This window comes from Dendrobates tinctorius, unplaced genomic scaffold (genome assembly GCF_039654945.1).
Source record: "Dendrobates tinctorius isolate UK_male_01 unplaced genomic scaffold, ASM3965494v1 ptg000158l, whole genome shotgun sequence".
Classification (NCBI taxonomy): domain Eukaryota; kingdom Metazoa; phylum Chordata; class Amphibia; order Anura; family Dendrobatidae; genus Dendrobates; species Dendrobates tinctorius.
In genome coordinates this window covers 1,980,978-1,996,926 of record NW_027361825.1, presented here as the reverse complement: position 1 = coordinate 1,996,926, position 15,949 = coordinate 1,980,978, and the positions used below count along the sequence as shown (strand labels likewise).

General features: G+C 45.9%; 1 protein-coding gene across 3 annotated transcripts in view; it reads right to left on the bottom strand.

The window, feature by feature from the left end:
* Positions 1-15,169, bottom strand: part of PBX2 (PBX homeobox 2) — a 36,263-nt gene extending 21,094 nt beyond the window's left edge. Inside the window, exons 1-2 of one of the 3 annotated variants that reach the window (XM_073548736.1) lie at positions 14,562-15,169; positions 5,931-6,004 (exon numbers count right to left, since the gene is read on the bottom strand). In XM_073548736.1, the coding sequence (XP_073404837.1) occupies positions 5,931-6,004; positions 14,562-14,764 (277 nt within the window). In that variant the 5' untranslated portion in view covers positions 14,765-15,169. The remainder of the gene's footprint in view (positions 1-5,930; positions 6,005-14,561) is intronic. The other 2 variants (XM_073548735.1, XM_073548734.1) reach the window with 2 other exon arrangements.
* Between the last annotated feature and the right edge of the window lie 780 nt (positions 15,170-15,949).

Here is a 15,949-nt window from a genome sequence, read left to right as displayed (position 1 = left end):
CCTGATTCTGCATTGAAGCATTACAATGAAACACTTCAAAGTGCCCTGGATGAATTTGCACCCCCTATAAATAGAACACCACAACACAGACGGCGACAACCCTGGCACACCCTGCAAACATGTTTCCTGCAGCGGTGCTCCAGGTGCGCCGAACGTCTGTGGAGAAAATCCAACCTACCCGAAGATTTCATCCATTATATGTTTATGCTTCGAACATACAACACTGCCCTTCACCTCTCAAAACAAACCTATTTCAACACCCTCATCACCTCACTGTCCAATAACCCGAAACGTCTCTTTGACACTTTTCAGTCCCTTTCCCCTGCTGTCACCCCTCACCTAACTAAAATATTTAACCTCTCTCTCTCTCTTCTGGTATCTTTCCCTCCTCATTTAAGCATGCCATCATACATCCACTACTTAAAAAACCATCTCTCGACCAAAACTGTGCCGCTAACTATAGACCTGTCTCTAATCTTCCCTTCATCTCTAAACTCCTGGAACGCCTGGTACTCTCCCGTCTTATCCGCTATCTCTTTGATAACTCTCTTCTCGACCCTCTCCAATCCGGTTTCCGCTCTTCACACTCTACTGAAACTGCCTTCACTAAAGTCTCTAATGATCTACTAACAGCTAAATCAAATGGTCATTACGCCATGCTAATTCTCTTGGATCTCTCTGCAGCATTCGACACTGTGGATCATCAGCTCCTCCTCACTATGCTCCATTCCATTGGCCTCAAGGACACCGTTCTCTCCTGGTTCTCCTCCTATCTCTCTGACCGCTCCTTTACTGTATCTTTTGCTGGCTCCTCCTCCTCTCATCTTCCCCTTACTGTTGCGGTTCCTCAAGGATCAGTCCTAGGCCCCCTCCTCTTCTCTTTGTATACTGCCCCTATTGGTCAAACAATCAGTAGATTTGGTTTCCAGTACCATCTCTATGCTGACGACACCCAATTATATGCTTCTTCTCCTGACATCACGCCAGCCTTTCTAGAAAACACCGGCAATTGTCTAAACGCTGTGTCTAACATCATGTCCTCACTATATCTGAAACTGAACCTGTCAAAGACTGAACTCGTTGTGTTTCCTCCCGCTACTAATGAACCTATACCCGACATTGAAATTTCCATGTGTGGTTCCACTATTACTCCCCAGCAACATACCCGCTGTCTTGGGGTCATACTTGACTCCGAGCTTTCCTTTGTCCCCCACATACGATCACTGGTTCGCTCTTGTTATCTGCACCTCAAAAACATTTCTAGAATTCGACCTTTTCTTACTTTTGACTCCGCAAAAACTCTGACGGTTTCTCTTATTCATTCTCGTCTCGACTATTGTAACTCTCTTCTAATCGATGTCCCTCTTACCAAACTATCCCCCCTCCAATCTGTCTTGAATGCTGCTGCTAGGATCATATTCCTCGCCAATCGTTACACCGATGCCTCTACCTTGTGCCAGTCATTACACTGGCTACCCATCCACTCCAGAATCCAGAACAAACTTATTACCATCAGTCACAAAGCTCTTCATGGCTCAGCACCACCCTACATCTCCTCCCTTGTTTCAGTATACCATCCTAAACGCGCCCTCCGTTCTGCTGATGACCTGAGGTTAGCATCCTCAATAATCAGAACCTCCCACTCCAAGACTATACACGTGCTGCGCCAATTCTTTGGAATGCACTTCCCTGGTCAATGCGATTAGTCGCCAATCCCCACAATTTTAAGCGTGCCCTGAAAATGCATTTATTCAGACTGGCCTACCGCCTCAACACATTAACCTAATCTAGCCCTATGTGGCACAGACAAAAGTTTTTACCATAACCAGGTTCCCCGCATTATGTTCCCACATGCTTTATGCATCCATTAGCCCTATGCATCTGTACTGTTATTCACTTAACATTATGGCTGGTCCATACAATCAGGGCAACTGTTACCACCCACCTTTCGTGTCTCCCTTTTTTCCTCATAGATTGTAAGCTTGCGAGCAGGGTCCTCATTCCTCTTGGTATCTGTTATGCTGTATGTGATTATTGTTATGCTGTAATGTCTATTGTCTGTACAAGTCCCCTCTGAAATGTAAAGTGCTGCGGAATATGTCGGCACTATAGAAATAAAATTTATTATTATTATTATGTCAGCTTTGTCATCTCGGTCACTGCCTATGCAGAGCGCAGCAGCCGATGAGAAATTCAGCCGTGACAGTATTGAATCCTGTGCTCTGCACTTTGCTCTTCTACAGTACCCTGCCTCTCCACTCGCTTGTAATTGTGTCAAAGGGCAGACAAAGGCCTGCTCGGAAACTTGTACCAAATTTAAAAAGGCATCCCTTCCTTTAAAAAAAAACAAAAAAACACTAACAATACAATAAAATGTTTTTACATACTTTTTGCAAACCTACCCAGGGCTAGTGTTATGACTATGGTTAGGGTAATGGCTAGTATTAGGGTTATGACTAAGGTTAAGAGTATGGCTAGTGCTAGTGTTATGACTAGGGTTAGGGTAATGGCTAGTATTAGGGTCATGACTAGGGTTAAGATTATGGCTAGTGTTATGACTAGGGTTATGACTAGGGTTAGCATTATTGCTAGGGTCAGGTTTATGGCTAGGGTTATGACTATGGTTAAGGTTGTGGCAAGGGTTAGGGTTATGACTAGTGCTAGGGTTATGACTAGTGCTAGGGTTATGACTAGTGCTAGGGTTATGACAAGGGTTAGGGTTATGACAAGGGTTAGGGTTATGACAAGGGTTAGGGTTATGACTAGTGCTAGGGTTATGACTAGTGCTAGGGTTATGACTAGTGCTAGGGTTATGACAAGGGTTAGGGTTATGACTAGTGCTAGGGTTATGACTAGTGCTAGGGTTATGACTAGTGCTAGGGTTATGACTAGTGCTAGGGTTATGACAAGGGTTAGGGTTATGACAAGGGTTAGGGTTATGACAAGGGTTAGGGTTATGACAAGGGTTAGGGTTATGACAAGGGTTAGGGTTATGACAAGGGTTAGGGTTATGACAAGGGTTAGGGTTATGACTAGTGCTAGGGTTATGACTAGTGCTAGGGTTATGACAAGGGTTAGGGTTATGACAAGGGTTAGGGTTATGACTAGTGCTAGGGTTATGACAAGGGTTAGGGTTATGACAAGGGTTAGGGTTATGACTAGTGCTAGGGTTATGACTCGGTTAGGCTTATTGCTGGTGTTAGGGGATGGTAATAAAATAGCTTCTTTGCTCCGGGAGGTGGTAACCTGTACTCCGTCACTGCCAAATCTGTACGCACCATAGAGGTAAAACATGCGGCTGCCATGGGACCCCTTGTGAGGGGAAAAAAAATATAAATACAGATTACCCATAAACATACATATTTGGGTGGGATACGGAGTGTGTGGGGACCACTGCAGGACTATTCACATTAGTATATAATGATACATGGCTGAGGGGGAACAGCAGACAATGGTGGCGGGGACACGGTAGAGCCAGGGGAGATGGAGGCCGCACAGGATTATATGTACGCACTGTCAGACATTTGATCTGGTCGTGCCCTCCCCCGCTCCATTACCAGCCTCACAGTGGGGGGGGACTCTCATTAAATAGGAGAAGAGGAGGAGGGGAGATCCTGGGTCTATGATCCGCTATTGTTATACAAATGATCGGCGCCCCCTGTTCGCCATCGGTCGGCCTCGTGTACCCTTGGAAACAGGCCTGGACCCAACATGTGCGCCCATAATAATCTAATATAGCCACTAGTGACAACTATCTTAGTACACAACGTTCCCCGACATCTCAGCCCATCAGAAACCTGCACGTACATATAGACCCTACCTAAAAATCCCTCCTTGAGTAGCCATCATCATTAACTGGCACTGAGCGCTGCTCTGGAGCGACATGAGGGCAGATGCAGAGCTCAGGGTAGTGAGCGACAGGAGGAGAGGAGCTGAGAACCACCATGTGCGGCCGCCATTGACAGGTTCAAAGGAGCAAAGCCACCTAATAATGGAGGCGCCGGACACAATTAGGGTGTGTGCACACGCTGTGGATTCTGCTGCGGATCCGCAGCGGTTTTGGTACTGCGGATCTGCAGCAGTTTTTGCTGCGGTGTACAGTACCTTTATATTCTATGGAAATCAAAAACCGCAGTGCACACAGTGCGGATTTTTCGGCGCGGATTTGCTGCGGTTTTTTCAAAACCTCAGCATGTCACTTCTTTGTGCGGAATCCGCAGTGGTTTTACACCTGCTCCATTGTAGAGGTGTCAAACCGCAGGAGAAAACTGCAGGCTAATCCGCAGGTCTTTTGACCTGCGGATGTTGCAAAATCTGCAGCAGAATCCGCAGCGTGTACACACACCCTTAGGCTGTGTGCACACGCTGCGGATTCTGCTGCAGATCCACAGCGGTTTTGGTCCTGCGGATCCGCAGCAGTTTTCCATGCGGTGTACAGTACCATGTAAACCTATGGAAAACCAAATCCGCTGTGCACATGCTGCGGAAATTTCCACGCAGATTTGCTGCGGTTTATTTTCCGCAGCATGTCGCTTCTTTATTGCGGAACCGCAGCTGCAGCTTTCGTTCCGGGACAACATACAAAAAAATTCTCTCTCTTTCATTCGTTTTCTCTCTCATCAAATCTGCTGAACTAAATCCAGGAAACCGCAACAATATTTCACCCTGCGGTTTCTGCCAGAAGCTGCAGTTTCTCTGCGGAAAAAGCCGCAGCAAAATCCGCAATGTGTGCACATAGCCTTCTTCTACAGCCGATCATAAGTGCACGGACATAAGCTGACTGCGCAGCCCTCTGCTAATATGGCGGCCCGGCCACTACATTCATCCAGAGATACACTGCAGAAGAGGTTTACCATTCAGGGGTCCAAAACAGCTGTGTGACCTCTATCTGAAGGTCTATACGTGGCCATATAGGTTTGGTCTTATGAGGTTCTGCAGCAGCTGAGGTATGTATTATGAGGTTCTGCAGCAGCTGTGACATATTATGAGGTTCGGCAACAGCTGAGGTGTATATTATGATGTTCTGCAGCAGCTGAGGTGTGTATTATGATGTTCTGCAGCAACTGAGGTGTGTATTATGAGATTCAGGCAACGCTACAGGTGGCCACAGAGATTTGCTCTTAGCTGGGTTAGAGCCCCCTACTATGGTGTACTATCCAGTGTCCAAAAGTGCTTTACAATTCCTAACTAATGAAACCGCACAGTAATGCAGCCATACAGTGCCCGTATAATGCAACCATATATTGCTCATGTAAAACAACTCTAAAGAAATGCAACCACATAGTGCCCATATAATACAACCGTAAAGAAATGCAACCATGCAGTGCCCATGTAATACAACTGTACTACATTGCAAACATACAGTGCCCGTATAATGGAACCATATATTGCTCATGTAAAGCAACTCTAAAGAAATGCAACCACATAGTGCCCATATAATACAACCGTAAAGAAATGCAACCATACAGTGCCCATGTAATACAACTGTACTACATTGCAAACATACAGTGCCTGTATAATGGAACCATACAGCAATGCAACCATATAGTGCCAGTATATTAAAACTGTACAAAAATGCAACTGTACATTGCATGCATAATACAATCATACAGTGCCCGCATAATGTAACCATACAACAATGCAATAATATAGTGCATGTATAATGCAACCATATAGTGCCCATAGAATACAACCACACAGTGCCCATGTACGGCAGATACAGGCCATCAGGACCAGTGCTAGCCACGTCAGTAGTGATGGGTGGTGCACCATAGTTGACCTGCTGCCATATTAGGGGTCACTCAGTATTCCCATCACCAGATTTATGCAAATCCACCTTGTCTAATTCGCAGCAGTGAGCGGCGCAGGTGGATTAGCGTGGCGCAGGTGGTTAAGCGCAGCACAGGTGGAGGAGCGCGGCGAGGTCTCACCTGTCTTCTCTTTTATCTCACACAGTACACTGAAGAGGGCAGGCTTCATCCGGTGGCAGTTTAAGGCATGTTTCCTGTAAGAATGGAAAGAGAGAAAAGGTTAATGGAATAAAAGACATATGCTGCATAACACAGCTGCTGCAGGACCTCTTTTTAAAAGGGAAAGTGAGAGACTCCTGGACACCAATAAATGATAATAAATGCCCTCCCCCTTTAAAAATTAGGTTCTGCAACAGCTGTGGTGAATTATGAGGTTCTGCAGCAGCTGTGGTGTATTATGAGGTTCTGCTCATATGTGGTGTATTGTGGTGTATGAGGGTCTGCAGCAGCTGAGGTGTATTATGAGGTTCTGCAGCAGGTGAGATGTATTATGAGGCTCTGCAGCAGCTGAGGTGTATTATGAGGGTCTGCAGTAGTTGAGGTATATTATGAGGTTCTGCAGCAGCTGTGGTGTATTATGAGGTTCTGCAGCAGGTGAGGTGTATTATGAGGGTCTGCAGCAGTTGAGGTATATTATGAGGTTCTACAGCAGGTGAGGTGTATTATGAGGTTCTGCAGCAGTTGAGGTATATTATGAGGTTCTGCCGCAGCTGTGGTGTATTATGAGGTTCTACAGCAGGTGAGGTGTATTATGAGGTTCTGCAGCAGTTGAGGTATATTATAAGGTTCTGCAGCAGGTGAGGTGTATTATGAGGGTCTGCAGCAGGTGAGGTGTATTATGAGGTTCTGCAGCAGCTGAGGTGTATTAAGAGGTTCTGCAGCAGGTGAGGTGTGTATTATGAGGTTCTGCAGCAGGTGAGGTGTATTAAGAGGTTCTGCAGCAGGTGAGGTGTATTAAGAGGTTCTGCAGCAGCTGAGGTGTATTAAGAGGTTCTGCAGCAGCTGAGGTGTATTATGAGGTTCTGCAGCAGCTGAGATAAACATGATATTACACATTACAGCTGCTGAAGAACCTCTTTAAATTGGAGAAGGTATTTTCTACAAGACACTACAGAGATACGAGTCGCTTATGTAGTGCCGCTGATCTCTGTATATGTTTTTATATACTCATCCATGACCCCATAAGACCCCCATACAGTGCACGGGACCCCTATCCTACAGATTATACATTATATACTTCGTCACCCTCGATTACTTCTACAACTATTCCTCCAGCTGCAAAGATAATTATCGCCCCGTATCTAGATCACCATGATGTTGACTGGTGATGGTTGTCAGGATGGCCTGGAGGATTGAAAAGCGCTGCCATAAGCACAGCACAATGGGAAGGAGGTATATTTAGGGCAGCGCATAATTAGGTCAGTGTCCTTGGAAGGAGCCGGGGGATGGAGCTTCATTACAGACTGCGGTGAAGCCTTTGTCTTCAGAAAGGGTTAAAAGAACACAGTGCAAAACTGATACATTGTATCAAGCCAAGTGGAGGGTCAGAGGGGGCGGAACCTAATGTTATGCTCCGCCCCGTTGTCCCAGCAGTAAACATGACACCATGCATATATTTACCCTGTGTGCTCCTTTAAGATGTAGTCTTACACACGTTACAAAGAATAGTCCCTCTTTAGGCAGCAATACATCAATTAAAGAGGATCCGTCATTTGCCATAAATATGTAATTTTCTTACCTGGTGTAAATGCCTTCGTTCTCCTGAATCCGGCGCTGTTTTTCGTTTGTTCCTGCACCTCTCCGTTCCTGAGATATAGCCTCTTCCTTGTAGTCTTGTTATACAAGTGGGTGTGGTTCTCAACTATTAGTGGGTGTGTTTTTGAGGATCATGCCCTCTTGGCTAACAAGAGTAGATTTTTATGCATGGAAGAAGGAGGCCATATCTTAGGAACCGAGAGGCGCCGGAAGAAAAGGAAAACATCGCCGGATTCAGGAGAACAGCGGCTTTTACACCAGGTAAAAAAAAAAAAATATTTACGACGAGTGACGGGTCTGATTTAAGGATTTCTGAATCTACTGGGGTTGTTTCTTTAATGTAATAACTTCTAATATATATATTACCTGTTACTGACACCATGGCCTGTCTATAGTAATGTACTTCATTGGCTTGTGCCCGTTGACGTTGGACACATCCCCTTTAATGCGCACATTGACATCAGTTGCCCATAGGCCCCCATGTTATAACAAAGTGCACCCCACATTTACAGGAGAGCACCGAGCCCGATAGTCCTCAGGCTGAGAATCCCCCCGGTCTCCAGGATAACCTCATCCTGCCGTAGTCATCGTCCTTGGCGCTCCCCCCACACTGAGTGAATGGTGCCAGCTTCATCCCGCTCGCTCATCAGTTTTCTCCACGCAGAACGCTCATCCCATTTCGTCCCGATCAATAATCCCCATTTTCATTCTACTCTTGATCTATTACATCAATACTGTATGGACCGAGCAAATTAATGTAAAGCCGTCTCCCGCCCGCGGCACAGGAGGACATTTTGTGTGACTCCAATAAGAAGCAATGTCCGACCTGGAGGCAGCCGGCGACAGCGGCACCCAGCAGGCAGACAAGCAGCAAACAGTCGCCCCCAAAACCAAGTCAGATGGAATCGCCCGTCACATTGCCAAAAATACAATATGGCCGACCCAATCCTCACCAGACATGACCAGTGGCGGACATCGGGACAATCTATTCCTCATGGTCAAAATTGGTCATAGGACCAACTTCTGTCTGTTGTGCATGGACAACCTGAGGCCTCCATGACGGGGACGTACATTTTGGCCTGTAATATGGTGCAGAAAACACCCCAGACTTCGCCTTACTGCCCCTGTACATATTAGATGGACAACGAGACTGGATGAAGAACTAATGCACATGGGAGAGTTTAGACCCTTCTCTGAAGGAAGGTAAATGAAGGATCAGGCATACTGAATTTCAACATGTCCAATCTTTTCTTCTTACAAGAGATAAGCCAGCACCAGAGATGGCAGGCAGCAGCTTATCACCACACTAAAAACACATGCAAGTGAAAGGTGCATGTGTATGAGGGGCTAAGAGGAATAACTGGCAGCTGTGCTGAGAGTGCATGAGCATAAGGTAGGAAGTCTGAAGGAAAAGCTGTTCACAGAACTGAGCGTGCAGGTGTAGGAGGTAGGGAGTCAGAAGGAATAGCGGTTGGCTGACCTGAGCGTGCAGGTGTAGGAGGTAGGGAGTCAGAAGGAATAGCGGTTGGCTGACCTGAGCGTGCATGTGTAGGAGGTAGGGAGTCAGAAGGAATAGCGGTTGGCTGACCTGAGCGTGCAGGTATAGGAGGTAGGGAGTCAGAAGGAATAGTGGTTGGCTGACCTGAGCGTGCCTGTGTATGAGGTAGGGAGTCAGAAGGAATAGCGGTTGACTGACCTGAGCGTGCAGGTGTAGGAGGTAGGGAGTCAGAAGGAATAGCGGTTGGCTGACCTGATCGTGCATGTGTAGGAGGTAGGGAGTCAGAAGGAATAGCGGTTGGCTGACTTGAGCGTGCAGGTGTAGGAGGTAGGGAGTCAGAAGGAATAGCGGTTGGCTGACCTGAGCGTGCAGGTGTAGGAGGTAGGGAGTCAGAAGGAATAGCAGTTGGCTGACCTGAGCGTGCAGGTGTAGGAGGTAGGGAGTCAGAAGGAATATCGGTTGGCTGACCTGAGCGTGCATGTGTAGGAGGTAGGGAGTCAGAAGGAATAGCGGTTGGCTGACCTGAGCGTGCAGGTGTAGGAGGTAGGGAGTCAGAAGGAATAGCGGTTGGCTGACCTGAGCGTGCAGGTGTAGGAGGTAGGGAGTCAGAAGGAATAGCGGTTGGCTGACCTGAGCGTGCCTGTGTATGAGGTAGGGAGTCAGAAGGAATAGCGGTTGACTGACCTGAGCGTGCAGGTGTAGGAGGTAGGGAGTCAGAAGGAATAGCGGTTGACTGACCTGAGCGTGCAAGTGTAGGAGGTAGGGAGTCAGAAGGAATAGCGGTTGGCTGACCTGATCGTGCATGTGTAGGAGGTAGGGAGTCAGAAGGAATAGCGGTTGGCTGACTTGAGCGTGCAGGTGTAGGAGGTAGGGAGTCAGAAGGAATAGCGGTTGGCTGACCTGAGAATGCATGAGCAGGGGGTAGGAAGGAATAGTTGTAGGTCAAGTTGAGTGTTCATGTGTTTGAGGTTGAGGGATGGGAGTAGTTAGTAGCTGTAGGTCAAGTCGAGCATGCATGAGGTGGGGAGGGGTAGAAGAGGAATAGATATTGGCCAAGATGAGTGTGCATGCATATGAGATGATGGATCAGGGGGAATAGGTATTGGATGAGCAAAGCATTCATGTGTACGAGCGAGCGGCAGTCAGGATTAACAGCTGCTGGCCAAGCCGAGTGTGTGAGGTTGGGAGGGAAAGCTGTGAGTCAAGAGGAGCGTGCATGTGTATGAAGTAGAAGGTCAGGAGGAATTGCTATTGATTGAGTCGAGCATGCATGTGTATGTGGTTGAGGAGTCTGGATGAACATCTGTTGGCTAAGGCTCAGTGGATAGCACTATAAGTATATGCAGCTCCGTGGTTAACACTTAGGGTCCAGGGTTCGAATCCCACCAAGGACAATATCTGCAAGGAGTTTGTATGTTCTCCCCGTGTTTGCGTGGGTTTCCTCCGGGTACTTCAGTTTCCTCCCACATTCCTAAAGACATACTGATAGGGAATTTAGATTGTGAGCCCCATCGGGGACAGTGATGATAATGTGTGCGAATTGTAAAGTGCTGCGGAATATGTTAGCGCTATATAAAATTAAAGATTATTATTATTATAATTATTGAATGTGCATGTGCGTGAGGTTATAGGTCAGGAAGAAGAGCTGTGGGTCAAGATGAGCATGCATGCGTGTGAGGGGCAGTCAGGAATTGTAAGTAAAAGCTGTGGGTCACGATGAGCGTACATGTGTATGAGGAAGGTCAGGAGGAATTGCTATTGATTGAGCCGGGCATGTATATATATATATATATATATATATATATATATATATATATATATATATATATATATAGTTGGAGACTCAGCAGGAACATCTGTTGTGTGCAGTCAGAAGTCGAAAGGGAAAGCTGTAGGTCAACCGAGCATGCATGTGTATGAGGTAGAGGGTCAGGGGGAACAGCTCAAGGTCGAGTCAAGCGTGCATATGGGGTTGGGGAGTCTGGAGCAATAGCTGTGGGAAATGAGTATGCATGTGTGTGAGTTAGGGGGTCAGGAGGAATAACTATTGGTTGAGATAAGCGTGCATGTGTATGAGTGGCGGTCAGGATGATCAGCTGTCGGCTGAGCTGGGTGTATATGTGTAGGAATGAGTAGTTGTGGGTGAAGCCAAGTGTGCACGAGTATACTGAGGTCAGAAAAAATTACGGTGTGGTTACTTTAAAAGGGCTGAGCTGCAATACCAGACACTGCCTGTGATCAACGGTGGCACCGTTCTTTTGAAAAGAGAAAAAAAAAGACTTGTCTTTCTAATCTCACATAATCTCTTTAGAACGGGCAATGTTTCTAGTCCAATAGTCCAAACCTCCACGTCCAGATCAAGAGACTCCCCAACCATGGAGGTACATAGATGATTTAAGGGGAGCTAAGTGATTAATCTGGGATCCCCCATCCACAGTCCCTATGTCTGCCATAGGTGTTGCTCCGTACTGAAGAGGTGACGGCCTAGGGTGGTATCTGAGGGTCCTACTGTCAGATCTGTCGGACCCCTGAACGTTCGCCCTCACAGGAAACCATTTCCAGATCCAGTTCGTCTTTGGATCATAAAGTGTCATGAAACCCTGGACTCAGTGCCCTCAATGCTGCCACCCCCACTACAGCCCCCATACAGAACCTCCTATTAATGCGCTGCAGTGTTCTCCATGGCGGTGTTATATGGCCGGGATTTCTCACCCCGCGGCACTATAAATAGGCCCTAATGAGCGTCACACCACACTTATAAAGAGCGTTTTATGAACTCAATAAACTTTCTGCGATTTCTCTTATCACAACAGATCCTGGAATTGTTCCTGGGCATTTAAAGGAGAATCTTCCTTGTGGGAAGTTTTCCTTTATCCTATAAATTCCCTCTGATTTATAGCAGATGGCGCCCTGTTATTCAAGGCAGAGAATTACATTTGTGGAAAATTTGCATAAAATTAGCATAAGATCATAGGGTCAGAGAGCTTCCAAGTAGACACTCATGAGACAGTGCCCCCAGAGGCCAAAGAGTGAATATCACCAGGAGGCAAATAATGAATCACTTGATGCTTATTTTTACACTACAATACAAAGAAACCTACAGAACCCGCCATTAATCTCACCGGTTCGCCACGGACTAATCATAGGTGGTCAGGTACCCAAATCCCAAGTCAATGACTTATTAGTAGGAAAGTACAACAAGGTGGGTTTTTTTTGGCTTTTTATTACCATATTCGCCTCTCCTATAGGGCCACATGAGCTGCTTATATGGCACATGCATCCTACATGACGTCTTATAGCAGTTTTTTCCTGTGCACCAGCTGTGCACAGGCCCATGACGGGTGCAAGCGCGGTCCTCCGTGCACACGATTAGGGTTTATTGGATCACCTAAGGGATGTCCTTGTATAAACTTCTAATAGGGGATTCATGCTGACCAGGTCTATGATGCTGGCAAAGGTTGGGGCACTATGGCTTCATAAGTGTACTATCCCCCACCACCCCGAAATGCTCCGCTGTCATCCTTATCTTCCTCTCAGTCACCCTTTCCCCTATGAACAATAGGGTCACCCCCAAAACAAACCCCAGACTCCAAAGCCGTAATCCCCGGGAGGCAGGGGAAAGGTTCACATCCCCATTTCCCCCACAACTATACTAAAAACTCATCCTAAAGATCCTACACCAGTATTATAAATCCCCACGTCCCAGGAGAAACCATAAACTCCTAGAGCCGGCAATAAACGATATTAAAATATACGATACATCCCGTTATAAATAGAAACTGCCGGTGGTTCCAGAAACGCGTCAGAGGGGGATCAGCACAAATTCTGAGGTTTATAGGGTAAAAGAATCTCGCCGATCCACCAGAGACGGAGACCGAGGGCTCTTATAACAACACGGTTTACTGGGATTAGCAACGTTGTCATCAAGACACCTTTTATAGGGTGAATTAAATGTCAAAAATTATGCAACCAAATACCCGGAGCATCACTCGGCCCGAGCCCAGCACTATATAAAGGTTAGGAGACTGGCATAGGGTTTTATTATTTCAGGGGTTTAAAGGGATACACAAAGGACTATTGTCCTGGGAACACGGGGTACAGCATAATCTATAGCACCAACCCACTTGCTTTTCATTTAGTAGCTTTAATATTTATAGAAACTCACGTATACACCAGGTTTTGTACTAATTTGGCACAATTTACAACTGGCATCTTAAGCATAAGGCAATTGGGACAAATGGCAAACTAAAATGTGTGTAACAAAGCAAAAAGTAAACATAAATTAAAAAAAAAAATATATATATATATAAAAATGTGTACAATTAATATACGGTACATAATAAATAAAAAATACAAAAGTATAAATTAAAAAATATGAATATAATATAAATAATAAAATGTATACAATAAAAAAATGTAATAACAAATATGTATAATAAATAAATATAGAATAAATATATATAAATAAAAATATATATAATAAATACATATATGTATAATATACTTTTTAAAAATATGTATTATAATAAAAAATGTGTAATAAATCAAAATAATAACATGCACATATATATATAAAAATATATAAAATTTAAAAAATATATAAGTTAGAAAATATATATAATATAGATATATACTCAAAATAAAAAGCATATAATAGTAATTAATAATAATAAATCTATTTTTTTTATAAATGCTAAAACATTTGTATTATTTTAGGTATTAATACAGTTTACACTAATAATAATAAAATAATATAAAAATGATTATTAATATAAGGTCCCAAGAACCCAAAACAATAGTGAAAACAACCTAAACAACAGCAGCCACGTGCGTTATAGTCACACAAAATACATAGAGGTCTGTAGAATTGATCTATGTTGCTTTTTTTATATAATTTTTAATTATTATTATTAATTTTGTAATCTAAGAGAGTAAATTAAGTCGCAAAAATTGGCCCCTTACCCAGTTTGTAACTAATAGAAGTGGTAGATACAAAACTACAGTAAACATATACCCAAAATAAACATAAAACACACATTTATTTAATGAATAATGTAAATAAATAAAAGGGCCATTTCTCTGTAACCCTCGGTGGAATCACTTCCCTCGGTTTTTGGAGGAGGAGCAGACAGTGACCAGATAGAGTGCAAGTTGCTCCACTTAATACAAAACTAATCTGGTTATTATGATTTCCTTTGGGACTTGTATGGATTAATTTAAAATGCTAATTGCTCCAATTCTATGGAGGGGATGTGACTGTGGCTCCTTCTTCCAAACTTTTCTAGGGTAAACAGCAAAGTTTAGAGGGGAGTCAGTGATGCCCCCACTCTGCTAGACTAGGGCTCCCACTGTGTTATCAGTCCTTTCCAGGACCCCGATAGTGGGGCTGGGGGGCCTCTGGGGTGAATGGCAGTGGAGGGGAGCACACAATGCAGGCTCCTGTGTACACAGGCCTCTCCCCCTCCCCATTATCACCACCCTCCCCTCCCTGCACTCACTTTGCTTGGGCCTCATCCAGGCTCTGGTCAGTGATAGTCATGATCTGTTGCAATATGTCGCCAATGTCCTGCTTCCTGGGCTCCCCATTGTCTGCTGGGGTGTCGTGCATGGGGTGGGGGGTGAGGGTTTGGGGTCCCCCATGGATGGGGTGCCCTGGAATGCCCACCCCCCTGGCCTGGAGAAGCCTTCCTTGCTCATCCATCTCCCTGGCTCGGCTACAAATGGCTCTTCCTCTGTATTGATCTGTTTTCTTCTCCCTTCCAGCTTGTAGAAGTCTCTCCTGTCCTTCCCCCAACTCCTTCTCCTGGAAGTCTCACTATGGAGGGCTGAGCCTGGGGGGCTCCGCCGGCCCCGGGCTGCTATTAATAACCGGATCGTCCTCTGCTCCTCCAGAGCGAGATCGCCCAATCTCTGATCGGGGTCGCTCCTGCGGGGGGCGCGCACACCCGGGGACTCTAGCGGCAGCGGGTGGTCGCCCCTCTCTCCTCTTCTCTGTGCCTCTCTCTTTCTTCCCTCTTTATTAATGGGTCACCCAGGATCCAGCAGCGATGGGAAGAGAGGAGTGTAAAATGGTGAATAGCTGGGGAGAAGGAGGAGGAGAGGGAGGAGGAGGAATGTGGCCCCGGAGCCTCTCCCCTCATGGACAATTCACAGCTCTCTGCTGCCTCCTCACTGTCACATTCCTCCTCTGAGCTCTCTCCTTCCTCCATTCACTCACAGCCCTGCTGCTGGCTACAACCTCCTGTGCTCCTCTGTGCTGCCATTCATGCTGCTCACACCACCCTGCTGCACTGGATCCAGCCAGAGGAAGAGCTCTGCTGCCACAGTGTCCAAGGGTCACCCCCCACCCTCTGCCACAATGTGTCCAAGGGTTCTCCTCTGCAACAATGTATCCAAGGGTTCTCCTCTGCCACAATGTGTCCAAGGGTCTCCTCTGCAACAATGTATCCAAGGGTTCTCCTCTGCAACAATGTATCCAAGGGCCCCCTGCCACAATGTATCCAAGGGTCTCCTCTGCAACAATGTATCCAATGGTCCCCTCTGCAACAATGTATCCAAGGGTCTCCTCTGCAACAATGTATACAAGGGTCCCCTCTGCAACAATGTATCCAAGGGTCTCCTCTGCAACAATGTATCCAAGGGTCCCCCTGCCACAATGTATCCAATGGTCCCCTCTGCAACAATGTATCCAAGGGTCTCCTCTGCAACAATGTATCCAAGGGTTCTCCTCTGCAACAATGTATCCAAGGGCCCCCTGCCACAATGTATCCAAGGGTCTCCTCTGCAACAATGTATCCAATGGTCCCCCTCTGCAACAATGTATCCAAGGGTCTCCTCTGCAACAATGTATACAAGGGTCCCCTCTGCAACAATGTATCCAAGGGTC